This window comes from Gopherus flavomarginatus, chromosome 1 (genome assembly GCF_025201925.1).
Source record: "Gopherus flavomarginatus isolate rGopFla2 chromosome 1, rGopFla2.mat.asm, whole genome shotgun sequence".
In the NCBI taxonomy this organism is placed as follows: domain Eukaryota; kingdom Metazoa; phylum Chordata; order Testudines; family Testudinidae; genus Gopherus; species Gopherus flavomarginatus.
In genome coordinates this window covers 311,195-331,759 of record NC_066617.1, presented here as the reverse complement: position 1 = coordinate 331,759, position 20,565 = coordinate 311,195, and the positions used below count along the sequence as shown (strand labels likewise).

At 46.2% G+C, this 20,565-nt stretch overlaps 2 protein-coding genes across 2 annotated transcripts in view; one reads left to right on the top strand and one right to left on the bottom strand.

The window, feature by feature from the left end:
* LOC127051204 (uncharacterized) overlaps positions 1-20,565 on the bottom strand; it is a 185,638-nt gene that overhangs the window by 37,550 nt on the left and 127,523 nt on the right. The window lies entirely within an intron of this gene.
* On the top strand, positions 10,057-11,225 carry LOC127051232 (olfactory receptor 5V1-like). Its single transcript, XM_050953297.1, has one exon. The coding sequence runs from the start codon at positions 10,201-10,203 to the stop codon at positions 11,155-11,157; it is 957 nt and encodes a 318-aa protein (XP_050809254.1). The 5' UTR covers positions 10,057-10,200; the 3' UTR covers positions 11,158-11,225.

The following is a 20,565-nucleotide window of genomic DNA, read 5'->3' as shown; positions in this document are numbered from 1 at the left end:
TTCCCTGGCACAGAAGTTAAACTAACTGGTCTGTAGTTTCCTGGGTTGTTTTTATTTTCCTTTTTATAGATGGACACTATATTTGCCCTTTTCCAGTCTTCTGGAATCTCTCCCGTCTCCCATGATTTTCCAAGGATAATAGATAGAGGCTCAGATACCTCCTCTATTAGCTCCTTGAGTATTCTAGAATGCATTTCATTGGGCCCTGGTGACTTGCAGGCATCTAACTTTTCTAAGTGATTTTTAACTTGTTCTTTTTTTATTTTATCTTCTAAACCTAACCCCTTCCCATTAGCATTCACTATGTTAGGCATTCCTTCAGACTTCTCAGTGAAGAGCGAAACAAAGAAGTCAATAAGCTTCTCTGCGATTTCTAAGTTTCCTGTTACTGTTTCTCCCTCCTCACTGAGCAGTGGGTCCACCTTGTCCTTGGTCTTCCTCTTGCTTCTAATGTATTGATAAAAAGTCTTCTTGTTTCCCTTTATTCCCATAGCTAGTTTCAGCTCATTTTGTGCCTTTGCCTTTCTAATCTTGCCCCTGCATTCCTGTGTTATTTGCCTATATTCATCCTTTGTAATCTGACCTAGTTTCCATTTTTTATATGACTTTTTATTTTTTAGATCATGCAAGATCTCATGGTTAAGCCAAGGTGGTCTTTTGCCACATTTTCTATCTTTCCTACCCAGTGGAATAGCTTGCTTTTGGGCCCTTAATAGTGTCCCTTTGAAAAACTGCCAACTCTCCTCAGTTGTTTTTCCCCTCAGTCTTGATTCCCATGGGACCTTACCTATCAGCTCTCTGAGCTTTCCAAAATCCGCCTTCCTGAAATCCATTGTCTCTATTTTGCTGTACTCCCTTCTATCTTTCCTTAGAATTGCAAACTCTATGATTTCATGATCACGTTTACCCAAGCTTCCCTCCACTTTCAAATTCTCAACGAGTTCCTCCTTATTTGTTAAAATCAAGTCTAGAACAGCTTCCCTCCTAGTAGCTTTTTCAACCTTCTGAAATAAAAAGTTGTCTGCAATGCAGTCCAGGAACTTATTGGATAGTCTGTGCCCCGCTGTGTTATTTTCCCAACATATATCTATATAGTTGAAGCATCACCACCAAATCTTGGACTTTGGATGATTTTGTTAGTTGTTTAAAAAAAAGCCTCACCCACCTTTTCCACCTGGTTAGGTGGCCTATAGTAGACTCCTAGCATGACATCACCCGTGTTTTTTACCCCTTTTAGCCTAACTCAGAGACTCTCAACACTTCCATCTCCTATGTCCATCTCCAATTCAGTCCAAGTGTGTACATTTTAATATATAAGGCAACACCTCCCCCTTTTTCCCTATGATGGACATAGCCAGGGACCACAGCCTAAGAAAAAATGAGGATGATTTAAATAGGACCACAAGAGAGAACAGAAGACTGATTTATACCAGCACCAGGGAGAAACAGGTCTATGTGATTGGAGACCTCATAATCAGAAGAACTGACAGGCCAGTCATCAGACCAGAGCATGCTATCCACCAAGAGCAAGAATACAAGATGTAGACGTGAGGCTGAAAAGGATTTCAGTAGGACTGGAGAAAAAAAATCCACTGATTCTGCAACATGTTGGGACAAATGACACTGCTAGATTCCCACTGGCATAGCTCAAGGATGACTATGGTTAAGATGTTTAAAGAAGTGGAAACTCAGGTGATCTTTAGCAGAATACTTCTGGTCCCTAATGAAGGAGGGCAAAGGCATGACAAGATAATGAAGATCAATAGATGGTTCAAGGATTGGAGCTACAAGGAAGGTTTTGGAATGATCAATCATTGGGAGGCATTAACAGAAAAGACTCTTCTCAGCTGATGGGCTCCACTTGAGTACCTGGGGTATTTGCCTTCGGGAATCAAGGCTGGAATGATGACTAAGAAGGACTTTAAATTGGGAGATGAAGGAAGAAGGATGGGAGAGACTCAGGAAGTCTTCATGCCTGGCTTAAATATGCAAGACGAGAGAAAATCAGCTAAATGAAGATTTAGTAAGGGAATAATGGAACTCCCCAAGGTAAGAATATGGACAGCAAGAAAGAAAGTACAAATATTGATTGGAATAGTGATCAGGCAGGTGGTACAGTTAGTGAAAGGACTATACCTAGTCCAACTAGAAAACTGGATGAAGTCCCAGGGAAACAACTGAAATATTAGTACATGAACACAAGGTGTCCAGGCAATAAAATGGAGGAACTGAAACTACTGGTGCAGAAGATTGAACCAGATATTATAGGGATTACAGAAACGGGGTGGAGTAGCACTCATGACTGGAATACAGATATTCAAGGGTATGTGCTGTTTAGGAGAGAAAGGAATAAAAGGTAAAGGTGGTGGGGTAGTGTTGTACTTCAACAAAGTGGTGAACTATAAGAAGTGATGGAATGGACAAAAACACTCTGTGGCAGGATTGTAAAACACTCACTCACTCATGCCCGTCACCCCAATCGGGGTATGGGCCGCCAACCACAGATCTCCAGAGTCCTTTATCCTGGGCCATTCGCTCTAGCTGGTTCCAGGTATAGCCCATTTTTTTGCTATTGGCCTGAAGGTAGCGTTGCCAGGTGTTTCTTGGACGGCCTCTTTTCCGCTTGCCTTGGGGGTTCCACCGCAGTGCCTGTCTGGTGATGTTAGTTGGCTGCTTACGTAGTGTATGTCCTATCCAACCCCACCTTCTCCTTCTGATTTCTTCCTCTGCTGGGAGTTGACAGGTCCTCTCCAAGAGGTGGATGTTACTGATGGTGTCTGGCCAGCGGATCTGGAGAATCCTTCCGAGGCAGCTATTAATGAAGGTCTGGATCTTCCTGATGGTTGTTTTGGTTGTCCTCCAGGTTTCAGCTCCATACAATAGGACTGATTTCACATTGGAGTTGAACAGTCGGATTTTTATTGCCAAAGACAGCTCTCTGGAGCTCCAGATGTTCTTGAGCTGTAAGAAGGCTGCTTTTGCCTTACCAATCCTTACTTTGATGTTTGCGTCTGTGCCACCCTACTGGTCGATGATGCTACCTAGGTAGGTGAAGGACTGCACTTCTTCCAGGGGGCTTCCATTCAGTATGACTGGGTCATTGCTGATGGAGTTAATCCTAAGGATCTTGGTCTTGTCCTTGTGAATGTTGAGGCCAACCCGTGATGACGTGGCTGCCACTACGTTGGTCTTCTCTTGCATCTGCTGTTTACTGTGCGAAAGGAGCGCAAGGTCATCAGCGAAGTCCAGGTCATCAAGCTGGGTCCACAATGTCCACTGGATTCCGTTCCTACGCTCGTAAGTGGATGTCTTCATAATCCAATCGATGACGAGGAGAAAGAGAAGTGGTGACAACGAGCATCCTTGCCTGACTCCAGTTTGCACCTGGAAGCTGTTAGTAAGCTGCCCTCCATGGATCACTCTACAGTGTATACCGTCATATGAGTTCTTGATCAGGTTGACCACCTTTGCTGGGATGCCATAGTGCCGAAGGAGTTTCCAGAGGGTCTCTCGATCCGCGCTATCGAACGCTTTCTCATAATCAACAAAGTTGATGTACAACGAGGAGTTCCACTCCATAGACTGCTCGACTATGATGCGAAGCATTGCTATCTGGTCCGTGCATGATCTATTCTGCTGGAAACCTGCCTGTTTATCTCGTAGCTGTGGATCGAAGGCATCCTTCATTCTCTCTAAGAGGACTCGGTTGAAGACCTTCCCTGGCACTGACAGGAGTGTGATTCCTCTAAAATTGGCACAGTTGTTAAGATCTCCTTTCTTGCGGATTTTGATGAGATATCCCTCTTTCCAGTCTACCGGAATCACTTCTTCTTCCCATATCTTCTCAAAGAGGGGGTACAGCATTTCCACTGAAGCATCCAGGTCTGCTTTCAGGGCCTCTGCTGGGATGTCATCAGGTCCAGCCGCCTTCCTATTCTTCATCATGGTGATGGCTTTTCTGATCTCATCTCTAGTTGGTTTATCGCAATTAATTGGGAGGTTCTTGTTGGCTGGGTTGATATCTGGTGGAGCTGGTCTGTTCAGGAGTTCCTCAAAGTGCTCCGCCCATCTGTTCATCTGTTGTTCTATTCCTGTTATAGACTTTCTCTGCTTGTCTTTAATGGGACGTTCTGGCTTGCTGAACTTTCCAGACAGTCGCTTGGTAGTATCATACGGCTGTTTCATATTACCGCTGTATGCTGCCTGCTCCGCTTCTGCTGCCAGTTCATCCACATACTCTCTCTTGTCCTTCCTGATATTCCTCTTCACTGCTCTATGGGCTTCAGCATACTCTCTTTGAGCTTTGGCCTTTGCTGCTCTAATCCTGCTGTTATTGACTGCTGCCTTCTTCTTCTTTCTGTCTTCTATCTTGATCAAGGTCTCTGCTGTGATCCACTCTTTCTGCTGGTGTTTCTTAATTCCAAGCACTTCCTGGCATACTGACCTAAGTGTGTCTTTCACTTTCTGCCATCTGTTTAGTACACCGTCTTCCTCTTCCTCAGACCGATCCTGTAATACTGAAAACTTATTCTTCAGCCTCAATCCAAAATCTTCCTTGGTCTTATGGTCCTTCAGAAGGCTGACGTTGTACTTCACTCTTCTGTCTGACGCGTCTATCCAGTTCTTTTTCAGCTTCAGCTTCAATCTGGCCACCACTAAGTGATGGTCGGTTGCCGCGTCTGCTCCTCTTCTAACTCTAACGTCCTGCAAGGCTCTTCTGAACTTCTTGCTAATGCAGACATGGTCGATCTGATTTTCTGTCATGCCTGCTGGTGATACCCAGGTACTCTTGTGGATCCGCTTGTGAGGAAAGATGCTACCTCCTATGACCAGGTTGATAAGTGCACACAGATCCACAAATCTCTCTCCATTCTCACTCATCTCTCCCAGAGCGTGGGTCCCCAGGACTTGTTCGTATCCTGTGTTGTCAGGTCCAATTTTGGCATTAAAGTCTCCCATAAGGATGATGATGTCTTTGTCTGGGAGAATCTCTAATATTTTCAGGAGTCTGTTGTAAAAATAATCTTTGTCCTCCTCTTCGCTGTCGTTAGTTGGAGCATAGCACTGAACAACATTCATCTTAATCCTCTTCATTTTAGTTCTGAAGGATGCTGTGATGATCCTGGGACCATGTGCCTCCCAACCAATCAGTGCTCTCTGTGCCTGCTTGGACAACATGAAGCCTACTCCCTGTGTGTGGGGTGTGTCGCTCTCTTCATGTCCTGAATACAGCAACAGCTCTCCTGTCAACAGTTGTCTCTGCCCCGCTTGCGTCCATCTTGTCTCGCTAATGCCTAATAGGGTCAGGTTGTTGCTCCTCATCTCAGCTGCAACCTGCGCCGTCTTTCCTGACTCGTACATGGTCCTCATGTTCCATGTGCCTATGGTAATCCTCCTGGTTGCAAGAAGGGTAATCGGCTTAGTGGCTTCCTCACGGCTTTTACCACCCAGCATCATGCATCTTCGAGTTGAAGACCGTTCTTTTTCCAGAGTAAAAGTCTCTGTTGTCTTTATTTTTGGCGTTTCTGTAGCAGGTTGATTTTTTACGAGGCGGAGTTGCTAGCCCCACGCCCAACCCTCCTCCTTTATCCTGACTTGGGACAGGCAGATGGCCCCAAAGGACCTCTCTGGTGGAGTTGGATTGTAAAAGAGGTCCTGTTAAGATAAAATAATGTTAGGGGTCTGCTATTGACACCCAGGGTCAGTCTTAGATATGGCTAGAAATCTCTATTATTACAGAGATAATTACTACCAGGAATTGGGTCATAATGGGAGACTAACTTCCCAGATATAGACTGGAGAATAAATACTACCAATACTAGTAGGATCCACTTATTCCTGGATGTGATAGATGGCAGTTTTGTAGTAAACTGCCACTTAACCAACAAGGGATGATATAATTTTATACTTGGTTTTGGTAAGTATTAAGGATATCCTAGAAGAGCCCATCATAGGAAATGAAGGATAATCAAAGCCAGGTCATCAATGTTTTTAGAGTCACTACTTCCCAGGATAGAGTCCTCCATCCTTCAAGTATGGTCTACCTTCTTTATTCCCAGGTGTATACATTTAGCCATATTAAAAACACGTTTGCTTGTGCCCAGCATGGCTCTAACTGGACCTGACCATCCCTTCACCCTCAGCTGGGACATCCAGACAGACCATGGGGAATTATAGGCCAGTCACCCTCACTTCAGTATCTGGAAAGATAATGGAGCAAATAATCATGTAATCAATTTAAAAAACACCTAGAAGATAACAAGGTGATAAGTAGCAGTCTGCCTGGATTTGTCAAAAACAAACCATGTCAAACCAACCTAATAGCTTTCTTTGGCAAGGTTACAAGCCTTGTGGATGGGGGAAAGCAGTAGATGTGGTATATCTTGACTTTAGTAAAGCTTTTGATACTGTCTCACATGACCATCTCAAACAAATTAGGGAAATACAGTTTTAGATTATGGCATAGGGAGTACACTTATAAAGTTTACAGATGATACCCAGCTGAAAGGGGTTGGAAATGCTTTGGAGGATAGGACTAAAAATTCAAAGTGATCTGGAGAAATGGTCTGTAGTAAATAGGATGAAATACAATAAGGACAAACACAGAGTACTCCATTTAGGAAGAAACAATCAATCAGTTGCACACATACAAAATGGGAAATGGCTGCCTAGGAAGGAATACTGCAGAAAGTGATCTGGGGGTCACAGTGGATTCCAAGATAAATGCGTGTTAGTGTAACACTGCTAAAAAAAAAAAGTGAACATAATTCTGAGATGTATCAGCAGGAGTGTTGTAAGCAAGACACGAGAAATAATTCTTCCACTCTACTCCACGCTGATACGGCCTCAACTGGTCAACTGGAGTATTGTGTCCAGTTCTGGGCACCACATTTCAGGAAAGATTTGGACAAATTGGAGATAGTCCAGAGGAAACAAGAAAAATGATTAAAGGTCTAGAAAACATGACCTAGGAGGGAAGATTGAAAGAACTGAGTTTGTTTAGTGTGGAGAAGAGAAGACTGAAAGGGAACATAATTTTCAAGTACATAAAAAGTTGTTACAAGGAGGAGCAAGAAGAATTATTTTTGTTAACCTCAGAGGATTGGACAAGAAGCAATGGGCTTAAACTGAAGCAAGGGAGGTTTAGGTTGGACATTTTGAAAAACTTCCTCTCAGGGTAGTAAAGCACTGGAACAAATTGTTTAACCTGTTCGTAAACACCACCAATGGTGGAGATTCCACAGCCTCCGTAGGCAAACCCAGTCAGGAATGGTCTAATTATTACGTAGTCCTGCCATGAGTGCAGAGGATTGGATTATGTGACCCACTGAGATCCCTTCCGGTCCCACACTTCTCTGATTCTCTGACAAGGGATCTGCCCCTAGAATGACTTCCCACCAACAGGAAATCAGCTGTTCCTAAGGGCCAGAGAAGGTACGCTCTGTCTCCCTAAGGGTGACCCCCAAGAAAGGCCTAGGTTAAGAGTCAAGAAAGGCACACACTTTTACACTTCTGGCTTCATTATCCTCTTTTGGGCAGAGACACTAAGCTGGGGTGTGGGGGGGAGAGGTAGATATGCTGGAGGGTAGGGATAGGGTCCAGAGTGACCTAGACAAATTGGAGGACTGGGCCAAAAGAAATCTGATTAAATTCAACAAGGACAAGTGCAGAGTCCTGCACTTAGGAAGGAAGAATCTCATGCACTGCTACAGGCTGGGGCCTGAGTGGCTAGGCAGCAATTCTGCAGAAAAGGACCTGGGGATTACAGTGGATGAGAAACTGGATATGAGTCAATAGTGTGCCCTTGTTGCCAAGAAGGCTAATGGTATATTGGGCTTGTCATAAACAGATAGTTAAGGGTTAATGTCTCTTTTACCTGTAAAGGGTTACAAGCAGTGAACCTGGACCACCTGACCAGAGGACCAATCAGAAGACAAGATACTTTCAAATCTCAGTGTAGGGAAGTCTTTGTTTTGTGTTGTTTGTTTGTCTGTTGTTCTCTCTGGGTTCTGAGAGTGACCAGACGTACCTACAGGCTCTCTAATTTTCTGTTCCTGTAGTAAGTACAATTAGAAGGGCGGTATAGTCTTTTTGATTGTTTTCTTTATTTGCAAATGTGTATTTTGCTGGAAGGATTTTAATTTGTATTTGTGCTAGGGGGAAGGCTTCTCTCTAGTGTCTATAAGATGAAAGACCCTATAACATTTACCGTCTTGATTACAGAGATAACTTTTACTTTTTTTTCTTTCTTTTATTAAAAGCTTTTCTTTTTTAAGACCTGATTGATTTTTTCCCCTTGTTGAGGCTCAAGGGAATTGAGTCTGTACTCACCAGGGAATTGGTGGGAGAAAGGGAGAGAGAAGGGAGGGGGGGAAAGTGGAATCCCTCTGTTTTAGATTCGCGGAGCTTGAATCTGTATTACCTCTTGGGGAGGGGAAAAGAGGAGGGGGGAAGGTGCATTCCTCTCTGTTTTAAGATTCAAGGAGTTTGAATCACAGTGATCTTCCAGGTTACCCAGGGAGGGAAAGCCTGGGAGAGGCAACGGTGGGAGAAAGGGTTTACTTTCCTTGTATAAGATCCAGGGGGTCTGGGTCTTGGGGTCCCCTGGGAAGGTTTTAGGGGGACCAGAGTGTACCAGGCACTGCAAGTCCTGGTTGGTAGTAGCACTACAAGATCTAAGCTGGTAATTAAGCTTAGGGGGATTCATGCTGGTACCCCATCTTTTGGATGCTAAGGTTCAGAGTGGGGGTTATACCATGATAGGGCTGTATTAGTAGGAGCATTGCCAGCAGATCAAGCGATGTGATCATTCCCCTCTATTGGTGAGGCACCACCTGGAATATTGTGTCCAGTTTGGGGCCCCCCACTACAGAAAGGATGTGGACAAATTGGAGAGAGTCAGCAGAGGGCAACAAAAATGATTAGGGGGCTGGGGCACATGACTTATGAGAAGAGGCTGAGTGAACTGGGGCTATTTAGTCTTCAGAAGAGAAGAGTAAGGGAAGGATTTGATAGCAGCCTTCAACTACCTGAAGAAGGGTTCCAAAGAGGATGGAGCTAGGCTGTTCTCAATGGTGGCAGATGACAGAACAAGGAGCAATGGTCTCAGGTTGCAGTGGGGGAGATCTAGGTTGGATATTAGGAAACACTATTTCACTAGGAGGGTGGTGAAGCACTGAAATGGGTTCCCTAGGGAGGTAGTAGAATCTCCATCCTTAAAGGTTTTTAAGGCCGAGCTTGACAAAGCCCTGGCTGGGATGATTTAGTTGGGGTTGGTCCTGCTTTGAGCACGGGGGGTTGGACTATGACCTCTTGAGGTCATAGAAGATGATTCTCTCTCTCACCTGACCAGGGTTTTCCAAGGCTGCACAGTTCCCTGCCTGTACTGTGAATTCCCCAGCAAGTCTACCTAAGTAGGCCAGCATTTACTTTGCTTTCTCTCCAAAAACTGTGAACAGTGTAATTACCCAATATTTAAAAAATTACCACACAGTCCTTTATGAGCAAGCACATTTATTGTTAATGTGAAAGCATTAGAGAAAACACAAACAATAAAAGTTCCAATATGCATGCTAATAAGCTTACTAGAAGTCACTCATGAGTGTGACATGGCCTTTGTAGGCCAAAATTCTTCCAACCCTTCCTAGAAAAGTTTGGGCCCCCCCTTGGTGAGAATGTTCTCTCCATTAGCTGATCAGGAAGATCGTACTGAGCCTGAGTTTTAACTGACTATTTATCCAAAAGTCCTTTCTTTTTTTGGTCTCTGGAGAATCCAAACTGAACCAATATATGTGAGCATCTCCAGGAGGCGATACAACCTGAGTGAATTGGCCTAATCGCCTCCCTCCCACCCACTATTCTTTGTTCTGGGAGGGCTGCAGTCACCTCTTCTCATGGAATTACAGATGTCTGGCCTGCAATGATACATATACTTAATATAGTAAGATCTCCCAATGAGATTGCAGGAAACTGCCATACCTTTCACAACATGATCCTCTCCTAGTCAGACTTTACACACACACACACGCACACACACACGGGACAACAGGTAGCATTTTGAACTCTAAGTTTCCATCTTTTCTGCATGTGAAATCACAGCCTCATTGCTGGAAGGAGGTGGTTTAGCTCTGAATTCCTGACTCTCACTCTGTCTCTTCTCTCTCCCTGTCCCTCCCCCCACAGACAAACTTTACCAGCTCCATGGAACAGGAGAATCAGACACAGGTAACGGAGTTCATCTTCCTGGGCTTCGCCAGCCTTCTCCATGGCCAGGCCTTGCTCTTCCTGGTGTTCCTGGTGATCTACCTCATCACCCTGGTGGGGAATTCCATGATATTCACCCTCATCCAGCTGGATTCCCATCTTCACAGCCCCATGTACTTTTTACTCAGCCACTTATCCTGCTTGGATATTTGCTTCTCGTCAGTCACAGTCCCCAAGATCCTAGTGAATTTCCTGCGTGAGCAGGAGACCATCTCCTACTGGGAGTGCATGGCCCAGATGTTCTTCCTGATGTCATGCGCGGGAGCCGAGTGTGCACTCCTTGCCGTCATGGCCTATGACCGGTATGCAGCCATCTGCAACCCCCTGCGCTACACTGACATCATGAGTCGGAGGGTGTGCATCCCACTCGCCATGGGGTCCTGGCTCTGGGGTCTCCTGGACTCAGCCATACACACCTTCATGGCCTCCAGCTTATCCTTCTGTGGTGCCAACCAGCTTCACCACATCTTCTGTGATGTCCCTCCCCTGCTGAAGATCGCCTGCAGTGACACCTATGTCAATGAGGTCACACTCCATCTGGCCAGTATCTTCATGGGCCTGAGCCCGTTTCTGCTCATCGTCGTCTCCTACCTCTACATCCTGGCAGCCATCCTCAGAATCCGCTCCAACACAGGAAGGCACAAGGCCTTCTCCACCTGCGCCTCACACCTGATCGTGGTCACCATATACTTCGGGATGGCCAACCTCAACTACAATCGCCCCAGCGCAGGCTACTCCGTGGGGGTGGACACCCTGGTCTCTACACTGTACTGCATTGTCACCCCCATGCTGAACCCCCTCATCTACAGCCTGCGCAACCAGGAAGTGAAGGGGGCCCTGAGGAAGGCTCTGGGGAGCCAGAGGAGGGAATATGCTTCCCCAGGCAGGCAGTGAGGTCCAGGCTGATGTAAGAGCTGGGGGGTGACTCCTGCTCTGCTCTGACTGTAATGGCTCCTCACACTTCCAAGGGAAATGTTTTGTTTTATATTTATGTCAAAGAAAACCTCTTTTCTTTAGAATAAGTTAGCTGCTCCTTGATGATGCAGTCTGGGGGTACAGGATTTATGTCTCTCATCTGCCTGGCACAGTGGGCTTCAGTCCCTGGTGAGGCCCATACACACTGCTGCAATAATAAATAATCATTTTCTCTGCTGTTTGACTCTTCTTTCTCCTGTTTGCTGAGGCCTGAGTTTGTGGGTTACACAGCGCCAGTTCATGGATCCAATCTCCACTGAAATTCAACTTCACCAGCTGAGTCTAGCCTTCACTCTGCTCTCCAACCAAGAAGTGGGAGCTATGCAGAATTTTGCTCAGCTGCATTGGTAGAATTTAACAGTTTTGCTGAAGTTGTCTCCCTTTGGGATCCTTCTGTTCTTGGAGGCTCCCTGCTGCCCTCCAGGGCCCCAGCAGACACCAGAGATGTGTGAGGCTCACACAGCTGGCCTACGGCAGACACCAGAGATGTGTGGGGCTCACACAGCTGGCCTACATTCATAATGCCCACTTCCTAACTGCTCATAAAGCAACAAACATGCTGCCTACCATTAGAGCCCTTCCTAATGGCCAGAGCTGTAACCCAGGGCTCCATTCCTTTGCCAGGCTGGTCGGGCAGAATCTGCTCTTCTAAGTGGATAAGATTTGTTCCGATGAAGTGCAGTAGAAGGACTCATCCATTCACCTGGGAACCAGGATGGGGAAAGTTTGGCTAAGTTCCAAGTAATGGCAAAGGCCTGGTTGTGATCCCACCTCTCACCCCGTGTTAAGTCAAATGACTACCTGGATCAAAAGAAACTGATAAAAATACAACAACAAGAAAAGCATCAGAGAGCGTCCATGTTAAAAGCTAGAGCCAGTCTCACTGACCTAGCCTGGAAATTCTTACATACAGCTGGATGAGAGGAGAAGAAAGTGGAGGAGCTGCACACAAGACAGACTAGAGGCCGAAGCCCTTGGCCAGTAGGCCCTACAGGCCAATGCCTAGTTGCGTCCAGCAGACAAAAGACTAGAAGGGGCATCTAGACATGCGTCCTGAGGAGCCTGGTGGGCTGGTTAGCCCTGTTACCCTCAACTGGGCTGCCCTAGGGCTGAGCTAGGAATGGCTGTGTTCATTCTTGATTGAAACTGACTAAAGGTATTCGCAGCCATGCCTCTCTTCCAGCCCCACTAAAGGATCTTTTAATTTCAGCCATGTGTGCGAGTGCTTACTAGGCTCCAGCAGGTGCTCCAGTCTATAAGGCCTCCCAAGAGGCAGCCTGGTCTTGTGGTGTGGGCTCAAGCCCTGGTATGTGACTCAGGAGACCTGAGTGCAATACCCACCTCTGACACAGACTCACTATGTGGCCTAGGCCAAGTCACTTTCTCTCTCAATGCCTCAGTCCCCCAACAGTAACGTAGGGATAATACTCACCTACTTCTGAGGGGCACGTGAGGCATACATTAATGGATTAAGGGAGAAAGTAGTTAAGGACATAGAGGTCAATGGTAATTGTGACGAATTGCAACACGGATTTACTAAAGGTAGATCGTGCCAAACCAATCTGATCTCCTTCTTTGAGAAAGTGACGGATTACTTAGATAAAGGAAATGCGGTAGATATAATTTACCTAGATTTCAGTAAGGCGTTCGACACGGTTCCGCACAGGGAGCTGTTAGTTAAATTGGAAAAGCTGGGAGTGAATATGAAAGCTGTAAGGTGGATAAGGAACTGGTTAAAGGGGAGACTCCAGAGGTTCGTATTGAAAGGTGAACTGTCGGACTGGAAGGAGGTCACCAGTGGAGTCCCTCAAGGATCGGTTTTGGGACCGATCTTATTTAACCTTTTTATTACTGACCTTGGCACAAAGAGCGGGAATGTGCTAATAAAGTTTGCGGATGACACGAAGCTGGGGGGTATTGCTAACACGGAGAAGGACAGGGATACTATTCAGGAAGATCTGAACCACCTTGTAAACTGGAGTAATAGAAATAGGATGAAATACAATAGTGAAAAGTGCAAGGTCATGCATTTAGGAATTAATAATAAGAATTTTGGATATACGTTGGGGGCGCATCAGTTGGAAGCGACGGAGGAAGAGAAGGACCTTGGGGTACTGGTTGATAGGCAGCGGCACAGTCAGCTGCAGCGGCACAGGAGGCGGCGAACAGAGCGGCTAACAGGGGAGTTTCAGTGGGAGTTTCCAGGGGGAGGTTGCAGGGGAGACCAAGGCAGAGGAACCGGGAAGGCTGACCAGGGAAGAGGCAGCCCTGCGCTTGTCGGTGGCTTGCGGTGCGGTGTGAGCTGTGGATTGCCAGGCACAGAGTTGCAGCGCTACGATGGAGGCAGAGGCAGCAGGTGCAGACACACTGAGGATGACTGGGTGCGGCAGCTGCGGCATGTACATGGTCCTAGAGGGAGCACCTGAAAGGAGTTTCATCTGCATGAAGTGCCGTCTGATAGAGCTGCTGGAGGAAAAGGTAAGGGGACTGGAGATGCAAGTGGAAACTCTGGCTGAGTTTAGAAGGGGATTTGAGCAGATGATGGAACACAGACATGATGAGGCACAGGGGACAAGCTCAGGCGAGCGGAGAGAAGCAGGACCTAAGGACTCTGAGGAGGGACTGCTGGGTGAGGAAAGTGGACGGTGGAAGCATGTCACTAGGAGAACCAGACAGAGGATAAGACGGGCCAGCGATGGACAAATAGAACTCAGGAACAGGTTTGCTGAGTTGGGAAATGAAGATGGAACACAGCAGGCTGCTGAAGGAGTAACGGCAAGGAAGAAGAGGCAAGCAGCTAGTCCTGCAGATGGAGGGGAGCAGTCAGTGGAGGCAACATCAAGTACGAGCCCTAGGAGGATTGTGAGGGCGAATACAAATCAGGAGGAATCACAGCCAGCTGCTGTGGGGGATAGACCAGAGAATCGCATTGTCACCAGGAAAAGGCAAGTCTACGTGATTGGAGACTCTTTACTGAGAAGAGTAGACAGGCCTGTAACTAGACCTGATCGGGAGAACAGAAGAGTGTGCTGTCTGCCGGGGGCTAAGATACAGGATGTGGACTTGAGCCTGAATACGATCTTAGCGGGAGCGGGAAAAAATCCGTTGATTATCCTTTATGTGGGAACGAACGACACGGCTAGTTACTCACTGGACTGTATCAAGGAGGACTATGTCAGACTGGGGAAGAGGCTTAAAGACATCGAGGCTCAGGTGATCTTCAGTGGGATTCTGCCGGTTCCTAGAGCGGGGCGACGAAGGAGGGACAAGATTATGGCGATCAACAGATGGCTCAGGGAGTGGTGTTATAAGGAGGGCTTTGGGATGTACGGTCACTGGGACGCATTTACGGATAGACAACTGTTTGCTCAGGATGGACTTCATCTCAGCAAGGAGGGAAATAGAATTCTAGGATGGAGGCTCGCCGACCTCATCAAGAGGGCTTTAAACTAGAAAGTTGGGGGAGATGGTTGGGAAATGTTCGGGAGATCTCCACGCCGGAATATAACCTGGAGAGGGAAGTAAACAAAGTGAGCGGGGATACCCTTGCGGCCCCAAGATTTGATCCAAGGAGGAATAGTGGAGTAGAAACCAGAGTAACGGGTGATGCTGGTGGTAGAAAGTTTGTGCACGACGGGGGAAATAATGTCACTGACGCCAAACGCCGAAAATTAAAAGGTTTGTACACTAGTGCGAGGAGCCTAGGTAACAAGATGGAGGAACTGGAGTTACTCGTGCAGGAAGTGAAGCCGGATATTATAGGGATTACCGAAACCTGGTGGAATAGTACTCATGACTGGAGCACGGGTATTGAAGGCTATGTGCTGTTTAGAAAAGACAGGAAGAAAGGCAAAGGTGGTGGAGTAGCATTGTACATCAATGATGAAATTAAATGTAGCGAAATAAGATGCGATGGAATGGATAAGACAGAGTCCGTCTGGGCAAAAATCACGCTGGGTAAAAAAGCAACTAGAGCTTCCCCTGAGATAGTGCTTGGGGTGTGCTACAGACCGCCGGGATCAGATTGGGATATGGATAGAGACCTCTTTAATGTCTTTAATGAAGTAAACACAAAGGGGAAATGTGTGATTATGGGGGACTTCAACTTCCCGGATATAGACTGGAGGACGAGTACTTGCACGAATAATAGGGGTCAGATTTTTCTGGATGTGATAGCGGATGGATTTCTTCATCAAGTAGTTGAAGCACCTACAAGAGGGGATGCCATTTTAGACTTGGTGTTGGTGAGCAGTGAGGACCTCGTAGAAGAAATGGTGGTAGGGGACAACCTTGGTTCGAGTGATCATGAGCTGATTCAGTTCAAACTAGATGGAAGGATAAACAAATGTAGATCTGCGATTAGGGTTTTTGGCTTCTCGAGGGCTAATTTTGAAGAGTTAAGGAAATTAGTTAGGGAAGTGGATTGGACGGAGGAATTAGTGGATTTAAATGTGGAGGAGGCCTGGAATTACTTTAAGTCACAGCTGCGGAGACTGTCGGAAGCCTGCATCCCGAGAAAGGGGAAAAAAACCATAGGCAGGAGTTGTAGGCCAAACTGGATGAGCAAGCAACTCAGAGAGGGGATTAGACAAAAGCAGAAAGCTTACAGGGAGTGGAAGGAAGGCAGGATCAGTAAAGAAAGCTACTTTGCTGAGGTCAGAACATGTAGGAATAAAGTGAGGAAGGCTAAAAGCCACATTGAACTGGAACTTGCAAAGGGAATCAAAACCAATAGTAAAAGGTTCTACAGCCACATAAATAGGAAGAAAACAAAGAAAGAAGAAGTGGGGCCGCTATACACTGAGGATGGAATGGAGGTTAAGGATAACCTAGGCATGGCCCAACATCTAAACAAGTACTTTGCCTCAGTTTTTAATAAGACTAGTGAGGAACCTTGCGATGATGAAGGGATGATAAACGGGAATGTGGATATGGAAGTGGATATTACTGCAACTGAGGTAGAGGCCGTACTTGAACAGCTCGATGGGACGAAGTCGGAGGGCCCGGACAATCTCCACCCGAGGATATTAAAGGAACTGGCGCGTGAAATTGCGAGCCCGTTAGCAAGAATTTTTAGGCAATCGATAAACTCGGGGGTTGTGCCGTATGACTGGAGGATTGCTAATGTAGTTCCTATTTTTAAGAAAGGGAATAAGAGTGATCCGGGTAATTATAGGCCTGTTAGCTTGACGTCTGTAGTATGTAAGGTCTTGGAAAAAATTTTAAGGGAGAAAGTAGTTAAGGACATAGAGGTCAATGGTAATTGTGACGAATTGCAACACGGATTTACTAAAGGTAGATCGTGCCAAACCAATCTGATCTCCTTCTTTGAGAAGGTGACGGATTACTTAGATAAAGGAAATGCGGTAGATATAATTTACCTAGATTTCAGTAAGGCGTTCGACACGGTTCCGCACAGGGAGCTGTTAGTTAAATTGGAAAAGCTGGGAGTGAATATGAAAGTTGTAAGGTGGATAAGGAACTGGTTAAAGGGGAGACTCCAGAGGGTCGTATTGAAAGGTGAACTGTCGGGCTGGAAGGAGGTCACCAGTGGAGTCCCTCAAGGATCGGTTTTGGGACCGATCTTATTTAACCTTTTTATTACTGACCTTGGCACAAAGAGCGGGAATGTGCTAATAAAGTTTGCGGATGACACGAAGCTGGGGGGTATTGCTAACACGGAGAAGGACAGGGATACTATTCAGGAAGATCTGAACCACCTTGTAAACTGGAGTAATAGAAATAGGATGAAATACAATAGTGAAAAGTGCAAGGTCATGCATTTAGGAATTAATAATAAGAATTTTGGATATACGTTGGGGGCGCATCAGTTGGAAGCGACGGAGGAAGAGAAGGACCTTGGGGTACTGGTTGATAGCAGGATGACTATGAGTCGCCAATGTGATACGGCTGTTAAAAAGCAAATGCGATTTTGGGATGCATCAGGCGGGGTATTTCCTGCAAGGATAAGGATGTGTTAGTACCGTTGTATACGGCGTTGGTGAGACCCCATCTGGAATACTGTGTGCAGTTCTGGTGTCCCATGTTCAAGAAGGATGAATTCAAACTGGAACAGGTTCAGAGACGGGCTACGAGGATGATCCGAGGAATGGAAAAACTGCCTTATGAAAGGAGACTCAAAGAGCTTGGCTTGTTTAGCCTGGCCAAAAGAAGGTTGAGGGGGGATATGCTCGCCCTATATAAATATATCAAGGGAGTTAACGTTAGGGAGGGAGAGGAATTATTTAAGTTTAGCACTAATGTAGACACGAGGACGAATGGGTATAAACTGGATATTAGGAAGTTTAGACTTGAAATTAGACGAAGGTTTCTGACCATTAGGGGAGTGAAGTTCTGGAATAGCCTTCCGAGGGAAGTAGTAGGGGCAAAAGACTTTCCTGGCTTTAAGATAAAGCTTGATAAGTATATGGAGGGGATGTTATGATAGGATCGTTAATTTGGGCAATTGATCTTGAATTACCACCAGACAGGTCTGCTCAATGGTCTGCGGGGAGATGTTGCATGCGATGGGTACTGAGTTGCTGCGGAGAATTCCTTCTTGGGTGCTAGCTGGTGACTCTTGCCCACATGCTCAGGGTTTAGCTGATCGCCATATTTGGGGTCGGGAAGGAATTTTCCTCCAGGGCGGATTGGCAGGTGCCCTGGAGGTTTTTCGCCTTCCCCTGCAGCGTGGGGCACGGGTCACTTGCTGGTGGTGTCTCTGCAGCTTGAGGTCTTCAAACCATTTTTGAGGATTTCAATAACTCGGTCCTGGGATAGGGGTTGTTATAAAATTGGATGGGTGGGGTTCTGTGGCCTGCCTGGTGCAGGAGGTCAGACAAGATGATCAGATTGGTCCCTTCTGACCTATGAGTCTATGAGTCTATGATAGCAGGATGACTATGAGTCGCCAATGTGATACGGCTGTTAAAAAAGCAAATGCGATTTTGGGATGCATCAGGCGGGGTATTTCCTGCAAGGATAAGGATGTGTTAGTACCGTTGTATACGGCGTTGGTGAGACCCCATCTGGAATACTGTGTGCAGTTCTGGTGTCCCATGTTCAAGAAGGATGAATTCAAACTGGAACAGGTTCAGAGACGGGCTACGAGGATGATCCGAGGAATGGAAAAACTGCCTTATGAAAGGAGACTCAAAGAGCTTGGCTTGTTTAGCCTGGCCAAAAGAAGGTTGAGGGGGGATATGCTCGCCCTATATAAATATATCAAGGGAGTTAACGTTAGGGAGGGAGAGGAATTATTTAAGTTTAGCACTAATGTAGACACGAGGACGAATGGGTATAAACTGGATATTAGGAAGTTTAGACTTGAAATTAGACGAAGGTTTCTGACCATTAGGGGAGTGAAGTTCTGGAATAGCCTTCCGAGGGAAGTAGTAGGGGCAAAAGACTTTCCTGGCTTTAAGACAAAGCTTGATAAGTATATGGAGGGGATGTTATGATAGGATCGTTAATTTGGGCAATTGATCTTGAATTACCACCACACAGGTCTGCTCAATGGTCTGCGGGGAGATGTTGCATGCGATGGGTACTGAATTGCTGCGGAGAATTCCTTCTTGGGTGCTGGCTGGTGACTCTTGCCCACATGCTCAGGGTTTAGCTGATCGCCATATTTGGGGTCGGGAAGGAATTTTCCTCCAGGGCGGATTGGCAGGTGCCCTGGAGGTTTTTCGCCTTCCCCTGCAGCGTGGGGCACGGGTCGCTTGCTGGTGGTTTCCCTGCAGCTTGAGGTCTTCAAACCATTTTTGAGGATTTCAATAACTCGGTCCTGGGATAGAGGTTGTTATAAAATTGGATGGGTGGGGTTCTGTGGCCTGCCTTGTGCAGGAGGTCAGACTAGATGATCAGATTGGTCCCTTCTGACCTATGAGTCTATGAGTCTATGATTTAGCAAGGTGGTCAGATACTATAGCAATGGGAGGAATACCACCTAGACAGACAACTGCAGGTACACCAGGTGCTGAGTATCTGAGAATGTTGGGTGTACTCCAGCACTCAGCGACGCCATCAGACAGCACAAAATTATGTAGAATCATAGAAATGTAGGACTGGAAGGGACCTCAATAGGTCATTTAGCCCAGTCCCCTGCATTGATGCAGGACTAAGTATTATAGACCATCCCCGTCAGGTGTTTGTCTAACCTGTTCTTAGAAACCACCAGGGATGGCGATTCCACAACCTCCCTGGGCAGTTAGCTCCAGTGCTTAGCTGCCCTGACAGGAAGTTTTTCCCAATGTTTAACCTAAATCTTCTTTACCACAACGTAAGCCCATTACTTCTTGTCCTGTCTTCAGTGATTAAGGAGAACAATTTATCACCCTCCTCTTTACAGCAGCCTTTTATGTACTTGAAGGTTTATGTCCCACCTCAGTCTTCTCTTCTCCAGACTAAACAAACCCATTTTTTAAAAATCTTTCATTGTAGGTCACATTTATAGACCTTTAATCATTTTTGTTGCTCTCCTCTGGACTTTCTCCAGTTTGCCCACATCTTTCCTGAAATGTGGCACACAGAGCTGGACACAACACTCCAGCTGAGGCTTGACGAGAACAGAGTAGAGTGGAAGAATTACTTCTCCTTTCTTGCTTACAACACTCCTGCTAATACATGTGGTCTAGCAGTGCATTTCCTTACTACAATGGATGATTCTAAGATACCTACACAAGAATTTCTTGCCCCATGTTAGTTTCCATGACAATCAAGCCTGATAACATCACTGCAAGATGCAGCAGGAGTAGAATCTGTGTTGAGGTTTTGCCTAAATAGCCCCTCCCTGAGATGTGGCTTAAACCTCCTTCCTTCTCACCCAGATGATTAGTATCACCAGTATTTGGAGTTGCTTCTTTCTCCTCACTTCAGTTGGGTCCTACGTTCTTTTTCTTTATGCCTCCACCCAAAGCGACTCCTCACTACACCAGCTATACAGCGGTGCTGTTCTGCGAGAAAACCAGCACTTGAGTGAGCTTGTGAAGGCCTTACACTCAATGCCGTTTCTGTCTGTCTGTAACAGAATAGTCTTTGAATGCTGCATCCACTCAATCAAGCCATGTCAGGAAATACGCTAGGCGTCAAGGGAAAGAACCCTGTTGTGCTGGGGGGAAACTGGAAAACTGAAAGGGGAAAATGGGGGAACTTGGAGCCTTGCCAGCTCTTCAAGCACTTCTGAAATTGTCTGTAGATCAAACACCTGGTTGCTGGAACCCATTAATGACACGCAGAACAGCAACATGCCGATCTCATCTCTGCCTGTCCTCTCAACAGAGCTTAATGTACTGACACCCTCAGTGACAACTCCCAGGCAGAAAAAGC

Excerpts from the sequence above, each read along its gene's own strand:
- LOC127051232 (XM_050953297.1), top strand. The coding sequence starts at position 10,201 with ATGGAACAGGAGAATCAGACACAGGTAACGGAGTTCATCTTCCTGGGC.